General features: G+C 42.4%; 1 protein-coding gene across 1 annotated transcript; it reads right to left on the bottom strand.

Annotated features, from left to right (window-relative positions):
* Positions 1 to 16,192: 16,192 nt before the first annotated feature.
* Positions 16,193 to 19,456, bottom strand: LOC110493562. The gene is made up of 4 exons (XM_021567909.2): positions 19,322 to 19,456; positions 18,864 to 19,199; positions 18,366 to 18,544; positions 16,193 to 18,111 (listed from the first exon to the last, which is right to left on the bottom strand). Exons 1-4 carry the CDS (start codon positions 19,389 to 19,391, stop codon positions 17,950 to 17,952), a joined length of 747 nt encoding a protein of 248 aa, XP_021423584.2. The 5' UTR covers positions 19,392 to 19,456; the 3' UTR covers positions 16,193 to 17,949.
* Between the last annotated feature and the right edge of the window lie 4,450 nt (positions 19,457 to 23,906).

The raw sequence follows: 23,906 nt of genomic DNA, 5'->3' as shown, positions 1-23,906 counted from the left end.
TGTTCAGTAAAGTTGTAGCAATAATGAAACTAATTCAGTGAAGGCATAGACCTAAAAATGTTGGCCTTTGTCTCGCTGAAATTGATTTCCCCCCCAAATGCAATGTGTCATCATTTCTTTAGGCCAATGACAAAAACTTTAGCTCCAAACTTTTTATTATAGCACATGAAAAAGGAGAATTTAATATGGATGAGATTAGTCACTCGCTTAATCTTTTATACTCATAGCTTAAGTTTCACATTTCACTTGAAATAGGCAGGTGAGCTCCTATTGTCTGAGCCTTATCTTGCCTTTGGGTTGTCAGCTGAAAGTATGGACCACAACTGGCTCTATGTGAACTACAATCCCAACACTCTGTTTTAACGTTTAGAAACGTTCATAATCCTAGCTCGCAATACGGTTTTGGAAACTTTTGGAACTGAACTTTTGTACCAGTGAGTAAGAATCAAAATATACTCTTACTGTAAGCAGTTTAGAAAGTTGCACCCAGCTGTAACAGCCTTCAGCCATGGAATGACACATCCTCTCACTGTGCACTCACATTTCCATTGGACCCTTCCATTCCATATTTCCGGTCAGAAGCAGGTGTTAATCAAAACACAGCTGGCTGCAACTTTGCTATACTGTGTAATGTATGCAGTAAGTGTATCTTTTGTGTTTGAAAAATGTAGACAGAAAATAGACAGCATTTGGGCAGTGTCTAAGAGTTGGGGCATTTCCCTGACAAGGCTAAAGGGGACGTCCAATGTAGTGCAATTGAATTGGTGTAATGATAAGGGCTAAATCCACACGAGCTCTAGGTTAAGACATTATTTGGGCTCCTTTTGAGAAGCCTAAATGAAACACTTACCTCGATGAAATACAGTACTTATTCATTTAAAATGGTTAGTTCCAACTCTGACCTTTTAAAACAACAACATTTTGATCCAGGCTGCCCATACTTGGTCTGCAGAGGAGGCTGGTGGACGGAGTTATAGGAGGACGGGCTCATTTTAGTGGCTGGAATGGAGTTTATGGAACAGAGTCAAACGTGGTTTCCATATGTTTGTGTTTGATACCATTCCACTTTTTCCATTCCAGGCATTACAGTGAGCCTGTCCTCCTATGGCTCCCCTCACCAGGCTGTGACAAAATACCCACTGGGCACAGACGTCTACTCAACTTTGGTCCAACGTCTTTTCATTGAAATAACGTGGAACAACGTTGATTCAACCAGTGTGTGCCCAGTGTGTAGGCTTCTGTTAGCAATTTGTAAGTTGATGACGAGGCATTCAACCATTGGTTAATGCAAGCAACGTCAGAGCGGTGGAATGCGACCATTGGGCTTGTTCGACATTGTTGGCGACTGCCGAAGGACTGATCTACAAATCACCTTGCATCTTAAATAACTACTCATCAATATTTGTAGATCAGTCAGTCAGTCACCATTTCCCCACAATGCATCATGGATTTGATGCTCTCAACAAAGCAAATGGCATCTCCTCATACCCCATATAGGCCTACATTATCATGGATTTGCTGCCCTCTAGTGAACATACATTTAACAACTACAGTTTCGGTTACTGTCTGCAAAATGACAGTCACATCTTTTCTGGTTTACAAGGGAGAGGCCACAGCAGAGCATCTATCACTGTAAACTTTAAACACATCTTATACCTGTGTGAGGAGGCAGCCTTAGCCTGGCCTCATCACCATTTTAAAAGGCATTTCATGAAGTTAATATTATCTAAAATGCTTGAAAGTATGTGTGGTTTGTATAAAGTGAACTAGCCCATTGCCATGCATAGCTAGCTGCCGTTTTAGGTGTGCTTGACCTTAATTGTTTGCCACCAAGTTGATTGCTCAGGTTGAAGCCAGGTGTGGTGAGCTATGTAATTAGCAAACAGCTCACGCATGCTTTCAGTCTCTGATGAGTAGTTCTAATCATGTTCTACTTGATGCAGCTCTGTCTTTTAAACTAAAGTCTACATGACTAATTATGGTAATTTAAACAAATGAATGTATTTATTTGTATTTTTTTTTTAAATTTACCCCTTTTTCTCCCCAATTTTCGTGGTATCCAATTGTTGTAGTAGCTACTATCTTGTCTCATCGCTACAACTCCCGTACGAGCTCGGGAGAGACGAAGGCCAATACACAACCCAACCAGCTGCACTGCTTCTTAACACAGCTGGCATCCAACCCGGAACCAATGTGTCGGAGGCTACACCGTGCACCTGGCAACCTTGGTTAGCGCGCACTGCGCCCAGCCCGCCACAGGAGTCGCTGGTGCGCGATGAGACAAGGACATCCCCACCGACCAAGCCCTCCCTAACCCGGACGACGCTAGGCCAATTGTGTGTCGCCCCACGGACCTCCCGGTCGCGGCCGGTTACAACAGGGCCTGGGCGCAAACCCAGGGACTCTGATGGCACAGCTGGCGCTGCAGTACAGCGCCCTTAACCACTGCGCGCGCCACCCGGGAGGCAAATGAATGTAATTAAGTGAATTTGTGTTTCATAGTATTGCCTTGCCGATCTTGTGGGGAATCCCAGGGTTGAGTTTGGGACCCCCACCCCTTGACTAGATCACCTGTCAAACTTATTCTGTAGAAGGCTGAGTATCTGTGGGTTTTTGCTTCTCTCTTAACTTGATGAATTAAGTTCACTAATTAGTAAATAACTTCCCTCACCAGGTACTCTAGGTTTAAACTGAAAGTAAAAAAAAACCTGCAGACACTAGGCCTTCCATGGAATGATTTAGGCATAGTCTTAGCTGTAATAGGAACCCTGTTGAGGGGATGACCTTTAGTCTCGCTGCCATTCTTGTGCGTTTTTGTATCCTGAATGTTACTGCTACAGACAACTGTTTTTCAAGTCAAGCCATGTATCCTGAAATCTGCAAAAAATTAAAGTATTGCTTTTCTGCAACCACAGGTCCATTCCCACCTATCACCTCCCTTGGTTACTCTGGGTCTGCTATTCTACAACCTGTCATTCTAAGGCAAACCACAATCTCTCCAAAACATCTTAGGTGTTAGTTTCACTCAGCTGCATATGTTTTCAGGGTTGAGAGAGAGACTTGCTGTCGGTTAATATGTAGATTTGATGACTTTCTAGTTATGAATAGATACAGTGCCCTGCGAAAGTATTTGGCCCCCTTGAACTTTGCGACCTTCACTTTCAGTGCAGCAAACTCTCTCCAGAAGTTCAGTGAGGATCTCTGAATGATCCAATGTTGACCTAAATGACTAATGATGATAAATACAATCCACCTGTGTGTAATCAAGTCTCCGTATAAATGCACATGCACTGTGATAGTCTCAGAGGTCCGTTAAAAGCGCAGAGAGCATCATGAAGAACAAGGAACACACCAGGCAGGTCCGAGATACTGTTGTGAAGAAGTTTAAAGCCGGATTTGGATACAAAAATATTTCCCAAGCTTTAAACATCCCAAGGAGCACTGTGCAAGCGATAATATTGAAATGGAAGGAGTATCAGACCACTGCAAATCTACCAAGACCTGGCCGTCCCTCTAAACTTTCAGCTCATACAAGGAGAAGACTGATCAGAGATGCAGCCAAGAGGCCCATGATCACTCTGGATGAACTGCAGAGATCTACAGCTGAGGTGGGAGACTCTGTCCATAGGACAACAATCAGTTGTATATTGCACAAATCTGGCCTTTATGGAAGAGTGGCAAGAAGAAAGCCATTTCTTAAAGATATCCATAAAAAGTGTCGTTTAAAATTTGCCACAAGCCACCTGGGAGACACACCAAACATGTGGAAGGTTCTCTGGTCAGATGAAACCAAAACTGAACTTTTTGGCAACAATGCAAAACGTTATGTTTGGCGTAAAAGCAACACAGCTGAACACACCATCCCCACTGTCAAACACGGTGGTGGCAGCATCATGGTTTGGGCCTGCTTTTCTTCAGCAGGGACAGGGAAGATGGTTAAAATTGATGGGAAGATGGATGGAGCCAAATACAGGACCATTCTGGAAGAAAACCTGATGGAGTCTGTAAAAGACCTGAGACTGGGACGGAGATTTGTCTTCCAACAAGACAATGATCCAAAACATAAAGCAAAATCTACAATGGAATGGTTCAAAAATAAACATATTCAGGTATTAGAATTGCCAAGTCAAAGTCCAGACCTGAATCCAATCGAGAATCTGTGGAAAGAACTGAAAACTGCTGTTCACAAATGCTCTCCATCCAACCTCACTGAGCTCGAGCTGTTTTGCAAGGAGGAATGGGAAAAAAATTTCAGTCTCTCGATGTGCAAAACTGATAGAGACATACCCCAAGCGACTTACAGCTGTAATCGCAGCAAAAGGTGGCGCTACAAAGTATTAACTTAAGGGGGCTGAATAATTTTGCACGCCCAATTTTTCAGTTTTTGATTTGTTAAAAAAGATTGAAATATCCAATAAATGTCGAAGTTCAAGGGGGCCGAATACTTTCGCAAGGCACTGTGTGTATATATATGTGTATATATATATATATATATATATATATATATATATATATATATATATGTATATGTATGTATGTGTGTTTGTGTATATATACATGTATACACTGCTCAAAAAAATAAAGGGAACACTTAAACAACACAATGTAACTCCAAGTCAATCACACTTCTGTGAAATCAAACTGTCCACTTAGGAAGCAACACTGATTGACAATACATCTCACATGCTGTTGTGCAAATGGAATAGGCAATTAGCAAGACGCCCCCAATAAAGGAGTGGTTCTGCAGGTGGTGACCACAGACCACTTCTCAGTTCCTATGCTTCCTGGCTGATGTTTTGGTCACTTTTGAATGCTGGCGGTGCTTTCACTCTAGTGGTAGCATGATACAGAGTCTACAACCCACACAAGTGGCTCAGGGAGTGCAGCTGATCCAGGATGGAACATCAATGCGAGCTGTGGCAAGAAGGTTTGCTGTGTCTGTCAGCGTAGTGTCCAGAGCATGGAGGCGCTACCAGGAGACAGGCCAGTACACCAGGAGACGTGGAGGAGGCCGTAGGAGGGCAACAACCCATCTGCAGGACCGCTACCTCTGCCTTTGTGCAGGGAGGAGCAGGAGGAACACTGCCAGAGCCCTGCAAAATGACCTCCAGCAGGCGACAAATGTGCATGTGTCTGCTCAAACGGTCAGAAACAGACTCCATGAGGGTGGTATGAGGGCCCGACGTCCACAGGTGGGGGTTGTGCTTACAGCCCAACACCGTGCAGGACGTTTGGCATTTGCCAGAGAACACCAAGATTGGCAAATTCGCCACTGACGCCCTGTGCTCTTCACAGATGAAAGCAGGTTCACACTGAGCACATGTGACAGACGTGACAGAGTCTGGAGACGCCGTGGAGAACGTTCCGCTGCCTGCAACATCCTCCAGCATGACCGGTTTGGCGGTGGGTCAGTCATGGTGTGGGGTGGCATTTTTTTGTGGGGCCGCACAGCCCTCCATGCGCTCGCCAGAGGTAGCCTGACTGCCATTAGGTACCGAGATGAGATCCTCAGACCCCTTGTGAGACCATATGCTGGTGCGGTTGGGTTCCCTGGGTTCCTCCTAATGCAAGACAATGCTAGACCTCATGTGGCTGGAGTGTGTCAGCAGTTCCTGCAAGAGGAAGGCATTGATGCTATAGACTGGCTCGCCTGTTCCCCAGACCTGAATCCAATTGAGCACATCTGGGACATCATGTCTCGCTCCATCCACCACAGACTGTCCAGGAGTTGGCGGATACTTTAGTCCAGGTCTGGGAGGAGATCCCTCAGGAGACCATCCGCCACCTCATCAGGAGCATGCCCAGATGTTGTAAGGAGGTCATACAGGCACGTGGAGGCCACACACACTACTGAGCCTAATTTTGACTTGTTTTAGGGACATTACATCAAAGTTGGATCAGCCTGTAGTGTGGTTTTCCACTTTAATTTTGAGTGTGACTCCAAATCCAGACCTCCATGGGTTGATAAATTTGATTTCCATTGATCATTTTTGTGTGATTTTGTTGTCAGCACATTCAACTATGTAAAGAAAAAAGTATTTAATAAGAATATTTCATTCATTCAGTTCTAGGATGTGTTATTTTAGTGTTCACTTAATTTTTTTGAGCAGTGTATATTTGCATTCAAGTTGAGCTTCATCACTCAAGCTTGTAAACATCTTTGGTGAAGTCAAGATTAAATTGAGGCCTACATTTTGCAATGTACAACTTATTATAATTATTTTCCGGCCCCACACAAACATCGCCCCGCAGCTGAGCCTATTTGCCTACCCCTGACGTATGTGTTAATACAGTCAAAGTATGTTTATATCAACTGTGTGAAAAGTGTGGTGAAGCAGCCGTCGTTTGTGAGACTTTACGTCTCTAATCTTAGCTGTTGTTTTCCTGTTAATTCTGTTGTCTTGCAAACATGGCCTGTACACCTTTTCTTATTCTAGGTTGAAGATACCCATTAACTTCAACCTATATGTAAATAGTGAGAAACTTAAAAGGCAGGTTTGTTATTTAGAATGCACTGGGTAAGGTAGGAGGAGATACTTGGATCAGGTGTTCCATCCGGTAAGAGGACAGGAAAGAAAGGAATCCAGTTGGAGAGTTTGTGCTCCCATTTCCAAGGCATAGAAGAAAAACGATACAAGTATTTCCCATTCCTCTGAATATACAGTACACCTGCACAAAAACACAGTACTAATGAACTAATTTACAGTGCCTTGCGAAAGTATTCGGCCCCCTTGAACTTTGCGACCTTTTGCCACATTTCAGGCTTCAAACATAAAGATATAAAACTGTATTTTTTTGTAAAGAATCAACAACAAGTGGGACACAATCATGAAGTGGAACGACATTTATTGGATATTTCAATATTTTTTAACAAATCAAAAACTGAAAAATTGGGCGTGCAAAATTATTCAGCCCCCTTAAGTTAATACTTTGTAGCGCCACCTTTTGCTGCGATTACAGCTGTAAGTCGCTTGGGGTATGTCTCTATCAGTTTTGCACATCGAGAGACTGAAATTTTTTCCCATTCCTCCTTGCAAAACAGCTCGAGCTCAGTGAGGTTGGATGGAGAGCATTTGTGAACAGCAGTTTTCAGTTCTTTCCACAGATTCTCGATTGGATTCAGGTCTGGACTTTGACTTGGCAATTCTAATACCTGAATATGTTTATTTTTGAACCATTCCATTGTAGATTTTGCTTTATGTTTTGGATCATTGTCTTGTTGGAAGACAAATCTCCGTCCCAGTCTCAGGTCTTTTACAGACTCCATCAGGTTTTCTTCCAGAATGGTCCTGTATTTGGCTCCATCCATCTTCCCATCAATTTTAACCATCTTCCCTGTCCCTGCTGAAGAAAAGCAGGCCCAAACCATGATGCTGCCACCACCGTGTTTGACAGTGGGGATGGTGTGTTCAGCTGTGTTGCTTTTACGCCAAACATAACGTTTTGCATTGTTGCCAAAAAGTTCAGTTTTGGTTTCATCTGACCAGAGAACCTTCCACATGTTTGGTGTGTCTCCCAGGTGGCTTGTGGCAAATTTTAAACGACACTTTTTATGGATATCTTTAAGAAATGGCTTTCTTCTTGCCACTCTTCCATAAAGGCCAGATTTGTGCAATATACAACTGATTGTTGTCCTATGGACAGAGTCTCCCACCTCAGCTGTAGATCTCTGCAGTTCATCCAGAGTGATCATGGGCCTCTTGGCTGCATCTCTGATCAGTCTTCTCCTTGTATGAGCTGAAAGTTTAGAGGGACGGCCAGGTCTTGGTAGATTTGCAGTGGTCTGATACTCCTTCCATTTCAATATTATCGCTTGCACAGTGCTCCTTGGGATGTTTAAAGCTTGGGAAATATTTTTGTATCCAAATCCGGCTTTAAACTTCTTCACAACAGTATCTCGGTCTGGTGTGTTCCTTGTTCTTCATGATGCTCTCTGCGCTTTTAACGGACCTCTGAGACTATCACAGTGCATGTGCATTTATACGGAGACTTGATTACACACAGGTGGATTGTATTTATCATCATTAGTCATTTAGGTCAACATTGGATCATTCAGAGATCCTCACTGAACTTCTGGAGAGAGTTTGCTGCACTGAAAGTAAAGGGGCTGAATAATTTTGCACGCCCAATTTTTCAGTTTTTGATTTGTTAAAAAAGTTTGAAATATCAAATAAATGTCGTTCCACTTCATGATTGTGTCCCACTTGTTGTTGATTCTTCACAAAAAAATACAGTTTTATATCTTTATGTTTGAAGCCTGAAATGTGGCAAAAGGTCGCAAAGTTCAAGGGGGCCGAATACTTTCGCAAGGCACTGTATATATATATATATATATATATATATATATATATATACAGTGCCTTTGGAAAGTATTCAGACCCCTTGACTTTTTCCATATTTTGTTACATACAGCCTTATTCTAAAATGGATAAAACTTATTTACATAAGTATTCCGACCCTTTGCTATGAGATTCAAAATTGAGCTGAGGTGCATCTTGTTTCCATTGATCATCTTGATTGGAGTCTACCTGTGGTAAATTCAAGCAATTGGACATGATTTGGAAAGGAACACACCTGTCTATATAAGGTCCCAGAGTTGACAGTGCATTGGAATCATGTCCAAGGAAGGAATTGTCTGTAGAGCTCAGAGACAGGATTTTCAAAAATTCTGCAGCATTGAAGGCCCCCAAGAACAAAGTACCTCTATCATTCTTAAATGGAAGAAGTTTGAAACCACCAAGACTTTTCCTAGCGCTGGCTGCCCTGCCAAAATTGAGCGATGGTCAGAAGGGCCTTGGTCAGGAATGTGACCAAGAACCCGATGGTCACTCTGACAGAGCTCTAGAGTTCCTCTGTGGAGATGTGAGAACCTTCCAGATGGACAGCCATCCCTGCAGAACTCCACCCATCAGGCCTTCATGGTAGAGTGCCAGACGGAAGTCACTTCTCAGTAAAAGACAAATGACAGCCCGCTCGGAGTTTGCCGAAAGGCCCCTAAAGACTCTAAGGTCCTGAGAAACAAGATTCTCTGGTCTGATGACACCAATATTGAACTCTTTGGCCTGAATGCCAAACATCACGTCTGGAGGAAACCTGGCACTATCCCTACGTTGAATCAAGGTGGTGGCAGTGTAATGCTGTGGGGATGTTTTTCAGTGGCAGGGACTGGGAGACTAGTCAGGATTGAGGAAAAGATGAACAGAGCAAAGTACAGAGATATCCTTGATGAAAACTTGTCCCAAAACGCTCAGGACCGTAGACTGGGGTGAAGGTACACCTTCCAACAAACCAATGACCCTAAGCACATAGCCAAGACAACTCAGGAGTGGCTTCGGGACAAGTCTCTGAATGTCCTTGAGTGACCCAGCCAGAGCCCAGACTTGAACCCGATCGAACATCTCTGGAGAGACCAAAAAATAGCTGTGAAGCATTGCTGCCCATCCAACTTGACAGAGCATGAGATGATCTGATCTATCCTTCCTGTTTGGCCCTGTCCGGGGGTGTCATCGGATGGGGCCACAGTGTCTCCTGACCCCTCCTGTCTCAGCCTCCAGTATTTATGCTGCAGTAGTTTGTGTCGGGCGGCTAGGGTCAGTTTGTTATATCTGGAGGACTTCTCCTGTCCTATCCCGTGTCCTGTGTGAATTTAAGTATACTCTCTAATTCTCTCTTTCTCTCTTTCTTTCTTTCTCTCTCTCGGAGGACCTGAGCCCTAGGACCGTGCCTCAGGACTACCTGGCATGATGACTCCTTGCTGTCCCCAGTCCACCTGGCCGTGCTGCTGCTCCAGTTTCAACTGTTCTGCTTGTGATTATAATTATTTGACCATGCTGGTCATTTATGAACATTTGAACATCTTGGCCATATTCTGTTATAATCTACACCCGGCACAGCCAGACGAGGACTGGCCACCCCACATAGCCTGGTTCCTCTCTAGGTTTCTTCTTAGGTTTTGGCCTTTCTAGGGAGTTTTTCCTAGCCACCGTGCTTCTACACCTGCATTGCTTGCTGTTTGGGGTTTTAGGCTGGGTTTCTGTACAGCACTTTGAGATATCAGCTGATGTACGAAGGGCTATATAAATACATTTATACATTGTCATTATGGAGAACTGTTTAGATTGATGAGGGAAAAATAATTTAATACATTTTAGAAAAAGGGTGTAACGTAACGAAATGTTGAAAACGTCAATGGGTCTGAATACGTTCAGAATGCACTGTATAAATACAAAGTATGTGGACACCCTTTCAAATGAGTGTATTTGTCTATTTCAGCCATATCTGTTGCTGACAGGTGTATAAAATCGAGCACACAGCCATGCAGTCTCCATAGACAAACATTGGCAGTAGAATGGCCTTACTGTAGAGCTCAGTGTCTTAACGTGGCACTGTCATAGGATTCCACTTTTCCAACAAGTCAGTTTGTCAAATTTCTGTTCTGGTAGAGCTGCCCCGGTCAACTTTAAGTGCTGTTATTGTGAAGTGGAAACTTTTGTGAGCGAAGTGGTAGGTCACACAAGCCCACAAAACGGAATCAGAGTTCAGTGTGTCAAATCGGAGGGCCTGTTGTCCGGACCTCTGGCAGTCTCTATGAGTGTGCCACAGGGTTCAATCCTCGGGTCAACTCTTTTCTCTGTATACATCAATGATGTCACTCTTGCTGCTGGTGATTCTCTGATCTACCTCTACGGAGACGACACCATTCTGTATACTTCTGGCCCATCTTTGGACACTGTGTTAACTGACCTCCAGAAGAGCTTCAATGTCATTCAACTCTTCTTCCGTGGCCTCCAACTGCTCTTAAATGCAAGCAAAACTAAATGCATGCTCTTCAACCAATCGTTGCCCCCCCCGTCCAGCATCACTACTCTGGATGGTTCTGACAACTACAAATACCTAGGTGTCTGGCTAGACTGTAAACTCTCCTTCCAGACTCACATTAAGCATCTCCAATCCAAAATTAAATCTAGAATCGGCTTCCTATTTCGCAACAAAGCATCCTTCACTCATGCTGCCAAACATACTCTCGTAAAACTGATTATCCTACTGATCCTTGACTTCGGTGATGTAATTTACAAAATAGCCTCCAACACTGTACTCAGCTAATTGGATGCAGTCTATCACAGTGCCATCTGTTTTGTCATCACCAAAGCCCCATATACTACCCACCACTGTGACCTGTACGTTCTCGTTGGCTGGCCCTCGCTTCATATCCATCGCCAAACCCACTGGCTCCATGTCATCTATAAGTTTTTGCTAGCCCCGCCTTATCTCAGCTCACTGGTCAGCATAGCAGCACCCACCTGTAGCACGTGCTCTAGCAGGTATTTTTCACTGGTCATCCCCACAGCCAGTTCCTCCTTCGGCCGCCTTTCCTTCCAGTTCTCTGCTGCCAATGACTGGAACGAACTGCAACAATCACTGAAGCTGGAGACTAATATCTACCTCACTAGCTTTAAGCACCAGCTGTCAGAGCAGCTCACAGATCACTGCACCTGTACATAGCCCATCTGTAAATAGCCCATCCAACTACCTCATCCCATACTGTTATTTATTTTGCTCCTTTGCACCCCAGTATCTCTACTTGCACACTCATCTTCTGCACATCTATCACTCCAGTGTTTAATTGCTATATTGTAATTATTTCGTCACTATGGCCTATTTATTACCTTACCTTTGCACACACTGTATATAGACTTTTTCTATTGTATTATTGACAGTATATTTGTTTATTCCATGTACAACTCTGTGTTGTTGTTTGTGTTGCACTGCTTTGCTTTATCTTGGCCAGGTCGCAGATGTAAATAAGAACTTGTTCTAGCCGACCTGAAATAACATTTAAAAAGGGGAAATCTTAACGCTATAGCATGCAATGGCATTCTAGATGATTCTATGCTTCCAACTTTGTGGCAACAGTTTGGGGAAGAGCCCTGACCTCAACCCCATCGAACACATTTGCGATGAATTGGAACGCCAACTGCGAGCCAAGCCAAATTGTCCAACATCAGTGCCCAACCTCAATAATGCTCTTGTGGCTAAATAGAAGCAAGCCCCCACAGAAATGTTCCAACATTTTGTGGAAAGCCTTCCCAGAAGAATGAAGGCTGTTATAGAAAAAAGATAAACATTTATGTTGAAAAAAAAAATATATATATATATACTGGTAGGCTTGTTGCCACACTTCGCTGGTTAATGAATTAATGAAATTCTAAGTGTTTACGGTTCCCATCCGGACAAAATGAATGCATACTGTATGTGAGGATGCTATTCATTGACTACACCACAGCCTTCAATTCCATAGTGCCCTCTAAGCTCACCACAAATCTCACGGCCCTGGGTCTGAACTCCTTCCTATGTAACTGGGTCCTTGACTGGCTGCACACAGATGGTGAAGGTAGGCAGCATTACCTCCTCAACACTGATTCTCGACACGGGGGCCCCACAAGGGTGCATCCTCAGGCCCCTTCTGTATTCTTTGGATGGCCTCACACAGTTCCAACTCCATCATCAAGTTTGCTGACAACAACGACGAGATGGCCTACAGGGAGGAGGTAGGCACTCTGACTGCATGGTAGCTGATAAACAACCTCTCCATCAATGTCACAAAACAAAGGAGCTGATTGTGGACTTCCGTAGGAACCAGCCTGGACAGCCCCCATCCTCATCAACAGGACCGCGTGGAGATGGTCAAGAACTTAAAGTTCCTCGGCGTACACATCTCCAAGGAGCTGAAATGGTCAAACCACACGGACGCCGTGGTGAAGAAAGCACAGAATGCTGAAGAAATTTGGCCTGTCCTCGAGGGCCCTCACAGAGTCCTACAGGAGCACCTTCGAGATCATACTGTCGTGCTGCATCCCAGTCTGGTACGACAACTCCATCGTCATGGACCGCAAGGTGCTACAGAGGGTGGTACGCTTAGCCAAAAGCACCATTGGGTGCACATGTGACAGGTTAAATGAAATATTCATAGCCTGTTATACATTAAAAAGTATTAGTAAGTTCATAGTATGTGAGGATCTTAAAACATCTAATAAAAAAAGATCATGCATTCAGTATTAGTTGATAGAGATTGATAACTGTTACAACTTCTAACAATGGTGAGTGGAGGAGTCAAGCGCAGAGAGCAGGTAATTCAGTACGTGGATATTTTATTCCATAGACTGTGGAACCACGACATGCAAAACACCAGGGCGCATGAAACAACCCGTCCCAAAATACAACGGACTAAAAACTGTCCGGAAAAATATTGATAACACTAATACATAGATAACAGGAAACAAGCCCGCACAAATACCCAGCGGGCCTAGTGCCCTTAAATAGCCTACAAACAAACACTAACTCAAAACAGGTGTACCCAATTAAACCCAATAAACAAAAACAAACGGAAAGGGAATCGATGGCAACTAATAGGCCGGCGACGACGACCGCCGAGCGCCGCCCGAACAGGAAGAGGCACCATCTTCGGCGAGATTCGTGACAATAACGTTCATATAATTGTGTTAAAAAGTTCAAATCCGCCAAGCGTACAAAGGGTACGAATTGTGAGAGGAATGTGTAAACGTTATATTGATTACTTTATTTTGTGGTGCCTAATGGAAGGGTAAAAATGTTAATCTGTGATCTACTAAATGCTCTTAATCTATGAGCCTAAGATCGATTGCTCTGGTGTCCACCCGTAGCTGCCATTTCATGTCGATTGTGAATGAACATGTGCGTTGTTAATAAGATATTTTGCGGTGTTATTTGCATAATGGTTTTTCAAATACTTTATTGCCTGTTGATAAATTGAGTTATGGTTTACTGAGTTAAAGCTTTGTGCTTGACAGTTATATTGACATTAGTATCTGTTTCAGTGAATTACAGTGTATACTGTTGTGACTTGAATAAGCCTTGTACCCTAAAAACTATCTATTTCCTGTAGATCTGGTGTTCTGTAAAATGTGTTACTTTTGTAAAATGATTGCACTAAAAGTAATTATTGAGGAAACAATAACGTATCACTCTCGTGATTATTTCTCCCCTTTTTCAGGGGCGTAACACACACTGCCTGACCTCCAGGACACCTACAACACCAGGTGTCGCAGGAAGGCAAATAGGATGATCAGGGACCACAGCCACCTGAGCCATGCCCTGTTCTCCCCTCTTCCTTCACTCAGACGCAGGCAGTACAGCAGCATCATGGCTTAAACTAGAAGACTGGCCAAGAGCTTCTACTCCCCAGACCACCAGGCTGCTCAATAGGAGCCACTACATTCTCCATCCCTCTGTTCCATGCCTCTGCCAGCAACGTGGATCAAGGTTGATATTAGGTTGACTCCAACATAATTTCTGATGTTCGCCGATAGCCTGATGCTCTAAAGCAGAGTGGCTGATATTCCAAACCTGGAGAGGTACTTGGAATATCTCGTGGCAGTGAACACCTCAATACGGGTTCCAGACCAATGCCTGTCTGACCATGAGGAGGTCCTGTTGATCCAGCGAGTGATGGGAAACGTTTTAGAATCATTAATCATCATCCTCATTGAGGTCCAGACCTCAGACCCAGGTACCAACATGGAGGAACTTGTGGAGGTTGAGGAGCATCAGCCCTCGGAGATGGAGGAGTAGCCCTTGGAAGTTTATGGCTGTTGGAAAGCCAGAGGTAGATTTCCTCAGCCTTCGCAAGCATCTTCTGGTGACGCCATAGGTTGCCAACGAGGAGGTGAACACAGAGGTAAGAAATAAGAGCCATCTGAAAAGGCCTATTATTATGATAGTCTTTGAATGAAATTTCAAGCAACCCTGCAGGTTTGGACGTAGACAACTTGACAATGTAGATATGACTTCGATATGTTTTGTAAAATGCTACTAGGTTCCAATAGTTATATGCGGTATGCCTGTCTGTTTGCAGACGGATTCCACAGAGAATGCAGACCTCAAACAACTAGGCACCATTCACCAAGGAGTAATGTGCCTGGAGATTAAATCTGAGCAACTCGCTCTGGGCAACACCAACAGCGAAGACAACTGTAACAAAGATGTCCTCCTCCTGCAAAGAGTCGGAGAAACAGGAGGCTATGATTTATACCTGGCCCTCGACTGTCTCCAAAGTAATATCATATCACAAATTTATATCACAAATGATCAACAATTATTTTCTTTGGATGTCTGTGGTATGTTTTGTGAAACAGCTACAGTAAAGATTGTCGTTATTCCTACTCTTACAGTGCTCTCGTCTGTCTGTTTTCAGAACATTGAATGCCTGCTGAAGGCCGTAACTCAAGAACTTATGTTAGCGACGGTCTCAGGTCTGTTGTTCTATATTCAAGGCAACACAACCCATCTCTATTGAAGCTCATACAACAGACATGCTTTCAAAACATTTATTTAGGCAATGTACATCACCATGGCAAATTGTTGCAATACTCAACGGTATTTCATTGTTTATAGAGGACGGAGCTGGAGGCAAATAGCCGAAGAAGCAAAAGAACTTCATTAGGAAGATCTTCAGCCGCATCTGCAGGATCATACCGTGTTCCTCTGGGATCTCCAGAGAGGACGACAACTGTTTTACCAGTTGCTACCACCAACTGAAATATCACCATGGACAATTATATCATTGTATTTAAATAACCCCAAAATAAAAACTCAATTTTGCCGAAAATAAACATTCTGTATGTGCATTTTCATACTATGCTGTTATAAAACCTGCACAATTTTTTAAAGACATTTTTAAATCAGAAGAGAGTACCACTTAGACCTTGCGCATTCTGATTTAAGAATGAGATTTACACAAAGACAAAGTCGTAGAGTGTGAGAATAGGGATACAGCCTATGTTCCATATTCATATGTCATGCAGGTCATGCTGTGTGTTTGGTTGTTGTGGAGGGCCTTGGAATTGAGGTATTCACTCACTGTGGTTGGTTTCTGAAAATGGTGGGCGTGTTAAGCGGAAGCACTATGTTTCCCTGGGATGTTGGATATGGTTTTGCGTGTGTCTGCTGCCACCACATCAGAAATCACTGTCACCAGCAGCACACTGAGGTCTGGCTTACATGGGTCTGTTTGACATTTATATTGTACTTGACTTATGGATATGATTGTAGAATGTAGTGTCAAAAACAACTTAATGATGCTGCTCATGTATACTGAAACGTTAATTGGACATTAAAAGTGATTCAGACCGGAAACGTCACATATTTGTTTAACCATTTATTAGAAAAAGACTACAATACAGTCAATACTTTACTCTTGGCGTTAGGCTCTGCTCCTTCGGGGTAGCTCACTGCCAGAGCATGCATAATGATAACATAATAACAAACAGAGAGCCAAGTATGCTATACCAATCTCCCTGACTGAAACAAAAGCAGTGCCCAAACAGGTGGAGTCTGGGGTGGGTGGTCAGAAAGCAGACATGCAGGGTGAGTACCGCATGTTACAGCATAGCATGTCACCAAGAACACCAGTGCATAGCTTGCGTGCAGCAGACATCATGAAATGATGTGCATTACCTGGTTAACTAAATAGACCGCCATATTACGGTAGAGTGAATCTAATTGGTTCAATATCAGCAGATACAAATACTCTGGTTTCCTGTCTGAACTTTTCCTCGATTGATACTGTAAGCAATGTAGCTTTACATCACCAATGCATGCCAGAAACACATACACAAATACAACATAAACATGACATACACAAGTGGAATATCACATGACTATCAATGATGTATCAATATTTTGATTCAAATGTAAAATGGTGAGAATATTTTTCTTCCTTTAAAAAAAATGCAAAACACATTTACAGCTATTTAAAGTGAAAATAGCTGTTAGGAAGTTGAAAAATAAGTTTAAAAAAACAGTGACTCGTAGTGTAAAACAAATACTATGTCACTTGGTAAAAATAGTTTTTCCAACCACAAGACGCACTCGTTACTCCGTACCAGCATGAAAACAATGTACTCAGACCATTATGGTTTAACCTACTAGCTATCTCAACTAAAACCATAGATTAATCAAATGTAATTATACAAATTGCTTATATCCTAATGTACCTGAAAGTTTAGGCAGCTAAAATATTTGTACCTATGATAAAATATAATAAAAGTCTTAACAAAATGTTCTCATTTTAACATTGAAGCTCTTTTGACTTTGTGTGCAGACAACATGCACAGGAACAGCTTGATGAGTGGTCCAGTGACCTAAAAACACTAAAAAAAACAGCAATATAAATCTTATTACCTGATCTATTGAAAAAAGTTATAGGGAGGCCTCCATCGCTATCAACTGTGCACCTTATGGACTAAAACAAGGATATTCAACTGGCGGCAGCGGGCCAGTTCCGAACCGTTCAGTAATTTAGACTGGCCCCCTGATCAATTCTGAACATTCACAAAAGATCGGCACCAAACTCCGACGTTCAGTGCCGAAATGAAAAGCACTATGGTTGCTGTCTGTTATTTATTGAGATGCTTTAGTTGTCAGATGATTTTCAAATCACCTAATTACTTTAAAGACTCTTTCAATAGTTCAAATGGGGAGCAAGCATTGAGCCGGTTTCTTTTCACTGAGGACCACATTGTTTGGTTGCACCTCAACTCACGTTGATCGAGCACTTTCCACTTCTTCCCTAACTACTTTTAGCAACATTTCATTAGAAGAAAAGTGCTTTACTGGTGTGTGTGGAAAATGTCCGGCCCCCCTGCAATGAACTTTTTTTTTACATCTGGCCCCCGTAAGAATATAGTTGAATAGAACTGGAATATAACACTGGATGTTCCCTCTTTTGTTGAAATATGAATACTATCCATATAGAGATTTTATTCACACACATAAGCATGGTATGACGCACACACATACAAACAATTTACCAATAAGACTTGCATTGAGGCTAGAACTGCGAAAAACAGCAGAACAGGTTTGTCAATTCTGAGAAAGTAAAGAAGCAATATTCAGAAAAAGCATTTGAAGAAGCTACACAGTGGTCCTACTTCCTCCTTTGGTAGACACAGAATAGGGGTACGATTCTACCTGCTGTGTGCCTGGTGGATAAATGTGATTCCGGGCCATGTCTTCATAGACTGAGTCAGGAAAGACCTGTGCTGTGTATCCTCCCTGGTTACAGCACCTCTTCACCTGTGAAACAGGAATGTTGCTTCATTCATATCTTCTGATGCGCTACAAGAAATCAACTACATTGTCTAATTCAACCACTTTAATTATTCTTGGACGACATTGTGTTTTGAGAGTTTAGAACAAAATGTAGATCTGCGTACTGGTAATATGCATTGAACGTGTTTATTAGGACAGGACAACTTGTTAAAAAAGGACAATGTTTTGACAGATATGCGTCATTGACCCATCACCTGGGCAACCTTCAGCACACTCACCAGTGGAGCGACCCAGACGAGGAAGATGACGGCACATATCAGGGTGGTCAAGATGCTGGTGATGATGATGATGATGATGATGCTTTCCACGCCGGATGGGCATGGCTTCTCGTTGACTGGGTGAAAGGGGGTCAGTGTTACTGCAGTAGCTGTGGAGCATGGCAGCTGGAGGGCATCGTCTATGGAAGACATCACCAGATGGGAAAATCGAATCAGTATGCTGCGGCACTCACACAAAATAACTATCGGAGACAGAATTGTACAAAAGAAAAGCCACTGAAAGACAATTTCTAAACTTTTTGGTATCGAGACCTGCAGGCTCTGGTTGTTTAGATTGAAACTAACACTTGAGAGTTGACTAAATTGGTCTGAAACACTGCAGGGACCGCTGCCAGTTCATGAACCAAAGACTGAGAAACACCCGTCTGAATTCTAGATTACACAAATGTTTTCTACATGTGAAATTGACTGTTCATTCATGAGAAGAGTAAAACATACATCTACCATTCACCACGACCAGAGTGGAGCCTCTTCCTTGGTTGATGTCATTTTCATATGTGGCTTCATTGAATTTTGTGTAAACACACCAGTAGACACCTGTGTCCTCTATGGTCAGGTTACTGATGGTGATGGTCAGTTGGTCCACAGGTCCCTCAGTCTTCACTCTGTCCCAGTAGCGTTTCCTGGGGGTCAGCTTGGAGTCACGCTGGTAGTAATACAGCACCTCCCTGTCCCTGTCCAGCCCAACATACAGGTACATTCCTTCCTGGTCTTTTAGAGTGGTGGAGCATTTCATGGTAAACTTCTCCCCCGTATTCACCCAGAGAATGGCTTCTAAAGAAAAGACAGGGAAGAAAGTGAAACCATGGTTGTTAGATTCAAAGATACATATGTACCATACTGATGACGTAATACAGAATCAACCTTGATTGGTGGGAAGAAACAGCTTGCCTTACCTGCTGCTGTGGTCAATTCATTGAATGAGAAGTAGAACAACAGCAAACTCCTCAGCAGTGACATCACCATTACCACAGCTGGCTGTGTACTGCTGTCTGTCTCTGTATGTATGTCTCTCTACTTATAAAGAACAGGAAATAGGATACATCTGACATCACAGTCCCTCACAGTCAACCACACCTTCATGTATTACTTCAGTGGTTTCCAACCTTTTGCGGTTACTGTACCACCAACTGAATTTTGCTCTGCCCGGAGTACCCCCGAAGTACCCCCTCGTGCAATTTACCAGTAAACCTATGGTCTAATCATGAGTCTTAAGTTCCTGCTGTGGATAGGCCAAGTACCTCCATGGTTCCTAGTACCCCTGGTTAAGAATCTCTGTATTACTGAACACTTTACACAATCTAATTTAGATTTCTTTACTGAATCAAATTCTCTATATATGTTATTATAATTTCAATGGTTTATTGTGTTAGTGTGTTGGACATGAAATATGGTGAGTGGAGAGTTTAGATGGATTGTATTGTTATAGAACCACAACAACATATCCAACTGTAAATTAACTTCACTGCATTCACATTACAACAAGCATGTTAAAAAAACATATCAAAGTTACATCATGTTGTGTTCATGTTATTCACCTTCCAGATGTCGATTTTTCTCAATGTTGATCAAACTCAGCTCATACCTCTTATCAGGCTTTGCATCAGAATTTGAATGAGAGGAGAGAATTCCCTCTAGTGGACATGTTGCTTCTGTTCAGTGTCACATGTCTAACTTCAGTTCAATCAATCCAGGGTTGTATTCACAAGGGACCAAATGAAAGCCGATGTAGAGGGACCACCAGACCGTGTCCAATAAGAAACTTGTTTTCGTTGTCCACTGTGAATTGTTTTGCTACTTCCCTGTACTGTCACCGGGCTAAAAAAAAGTAGTCTTTAGGTACTTTATCCACTTCTATAATACTTAATGATGGGGGGGGGAACAACAGACATTCTTTGTACAGAAATTACATAAATGTTTCTTGTTGTGGGTTTCCTGCTTTTGGTTGCTTGAGTTAAACTTATTAAAACAGTTTAAATCTTAGAACATGAAAGAAGGCAGAATATTCTCTCTAAAAATGATCATTTTACTCTGTTTCAAGATTGTAATAATAAAATACAACAATTGAAATCCTTCCCTTCATTCCTTGAATATGCCATTATATCCACATATTCTACAGATATTTACTATCCAGACACTGACCATAATGTCTATACATCACATACAGTACCAGTCAAAAGTTGACACACCGACTGTTTGTAGGGTTTATATTTATTTGGACTATTTTCTACATTGTACAATAATAGGGAAGACATCAAAACTATGAAATCACACATATGGAATGATGTAGTAACCAAAAAAGTGCTGATTCTTCAAAGTAGCCATCCTTTGCCTTGATGACAGCTTTGCACACTCTTGGCATTCTCTCAACCAGCTTCGGGGCCGCAGTGTAGGACGTGGAAAGCTTTAAGTTCCACGACGTACACATCACTGACAAAACTGAAATGAATGGAACACACACACACAAAAAACACTGTGGCATCAGCATGTGTTATATTCCGATTCTCTGATCCCAGGCGCACGTCCTGTACGTTGGGAACGAGTGGGAAGCACAGATGGGGTCTGAAATGGGCCAGTGATAAGCCAGTGAGGCAGAGGTATGCTGTGACACACACAAACCACTATGTGTATTAATAGAGCACAGCCTAGAGAGGGCCAGCACATCACGGCCATAGAGAGCAGGAAGGAGAAGGACAAAGGGATGAAGCATAATGGGACAGACAGAGGCCTTAATGGCTAGAGAAGTCCAGGAGGCTCTCCTCTAGATGGAGAACACTCAGTCTGCATACACACACTGGTCAGAGGGGAGAGACGAAAAATGCAAGAGACAGAAAGATCAAATAAATAAAAGGAGAGAGTCTCAATAAAAAGGAGAGAAATGGAATAGAGGTGACTGACCTGTACTGCTCTGTGTTAAAATATAGGCTCTAATGACAGTGCGGCTTGGTTGGGTTGTGTATCGGAGGACGCATGACTTTCAACCTTCGTCTCTCCCGAGCCCGTACGGGAGTTGTAGCGATGAGACAATATAGTAGCTACTAAACAATTGGATACCACGAAATTGGGGAGAAAAAGGGGTAAAATAAATAACAAATATTTTTTTAAATGGCATGCTGCCTCAAAACTAGAGACATCTGTGGCATTATTTTGTGACAAAACTGCACTTTAGTGGCCTTTTATTGTCTCCAGCACAAGGTGCACCTGTGTAATGATCATGCTGTTTAATCAGCTTCTTTATATGCCACACCTGTCAGGTGGATGGATTATCTTGGCAAAGGAGAAATGTTCCCTAACAGGGATGTAAACAAATTTGTACACGACATTTTAGATAAATAAGCTTTTGAGGGTATGGAACAATTCTGGGATATTTTATTTCAACTCATGAAACATGGGACCAAAGCTTTACATGTTGCGTTTATATTTTTGTTCAGTAAAGTTGTAGCAATAATGAAACTAATTCAGTGAGGGCATAGACCTAAAAATGTTGGCCTTTGTCTCGCTGAAATTGATTTCCCCAAAAAATATAATGTGTTATCATATCTTTAGGCCACTGACAAAAACTTTAGCTCAACTTTTTATTATAGCACATGAAATATTAGAATTTGATATGGATGAGATTAGTCACTATTTTATACTTATAGCTTAAGTTTCACATTTCACTTGAAATAGGCAGGTGAGCTCCTATTGTCTGAGCCTTATCTATATCCACACTAGCTCTCAAGAACCAAAGGGGGCTTATAGCCTTTTGGGTTGTCAGCTGAAAGTATGGACCACAACTGGCTCTATGTGAACTACAATCCCAACACTCTGTTTTAACGTTTAGAAACGTTCATAATCCTAGCTCGCAATACGGTTTTGGAAACTTTTGGAACTGAACTTTTGTACCAGTGAGTAAGAATCAAAATATACTCTTACTGTAAGCAGTTTAGAAAGTTGCACCCAGCTGTAACAGCCTTCAGCCATGGAATGACACATCCTCTCACTGTGCACTCACATTTCCATTGGACCCTTCCATTCCATATTTCCGGTCAGAAGCAGGTGTTAATCAAAACACAGCTGGCTGCAACTTTGCTATACTGTGTAATGTATGCAGTAAGTGCATATTTTGTGTTTGAAAAATGTTGTCATTCATATTAAAGTTAAGTTACAAATGTTTCCAAACCTGTTTCGAAGGCGAGGTGTATTTGCGATTAGATAGAGGATTTGGGCAGCGTCTAAGAGTCGGGGCATTTCCCTGACAAAGCTAAAGGGGTCATCCAATGACCCAAATGTAGTGCAATTGAATTGGAGTCATGATAATGGCTAAATCCACACTAACTTTAGGTTAAGACATGATTTGGGCTCCTCTTGTGAAGCCTAAAATAAACTTACCTTGCTGAAATAACTTACCTTGATGAAGTACAGTACTTATTCATTTAATATGGTTAGTTCCAACTCTGACTCCAACTCATTTTAGTGGCTGGAATGGAGTTTATGGAACAGAGTCAAATGGGGTTTCCATATGTTTGTGTTTGATACCATTCCACTTATTCCATTCCAGGCATTACAGTTAGCCCGTCCTCCTATAGCTCCTCCCACCAGCCTCCTCTGGTAGTCCTTTTTTTAATATGAATGATATTGACCTATCTGCCGCCTGATTGTCCAAAACAAAATGCTATACAGGCCTCAAGCAGCCAATCAAATTTGATTAGGCTGCTGGTTTTAAACGTAAAACAGCTGCCGAATGTTTAAAACAAAAGGCTGTGACAAAATACCCACTGGGCACAGACGTCTATTCAACTTTGGATCAACGTCATTTCATTGAAATAAGTGGAACAACGTTGATTCAACCAGTGTGTGCCCAGTGTGTAGGCTTCTGTTAGCAATTTGTCTTGATGACAATTGATGACGAGGCATGCATCCATTGGTTAATTCAAGCAACGTCAGAGCGGGGGAATGCGACCATTGGGCTTGTTCGACATTGTTGGCGACTGCCGAAGGACTGATCTACAAATCTTAAATAATTACTCATCAATATTTGCAGATCAGTCAGTGAGTCACCATTTACTCACAATGCCTCATGGATTTGATGCTCTCAGACGTAGCAAATGGCATCTCCTCATACCCCATATAGGCCTACATTATCATGGTTTTGCTGCCCTCTAGTGAACATACATTTAACAACTACAGTTTCGGGTACTGTCTGCAAAATGACAGTCACATCTTTTCTGGTTTACAAGGGAGAGGCCACAGCAGAGCATCTATCACTGTAAACTTTAAACACATCTTATACCTGTGTGAGGAGGCAGCCTTAGCCTGGCCTCATCACCATTTTAAAAGGTTTGTGCAGGTGTACTGTATATTCAGAGGAATGGGAAATATTTGTATAGTTTTTCTTCCATGCCTTGAAAGTGGAAAGGAAATGGGAGCACAAACTCTCCAACTGGATTCCTATCTTTCCTGTCCTCTTACCGGATGGAACACCTGATCCAAGTATCTCCT

This window comes from Oncorhynchus mykiss, chromosome 17 (genome assembly GCF_013265735.2).
Source record: "Oncorhynchus mykiss isolate Arlee chromosome 17, USDA_OmykA_1.1, whole genome shotgun sequence".
Classification (NCBI taxonomy): domain Eukaryota; kingdom Metazoa; phylum Chordata; class Actinopteri; order Salmoniformes; family Salmonidae; genus Oncorhynchus; species Oncorhynchus mykiss.
Note: the sequence above shows the minus strand (reverse complement) of the source record. Positions and strands in the feature narration are given on the sequence as shown.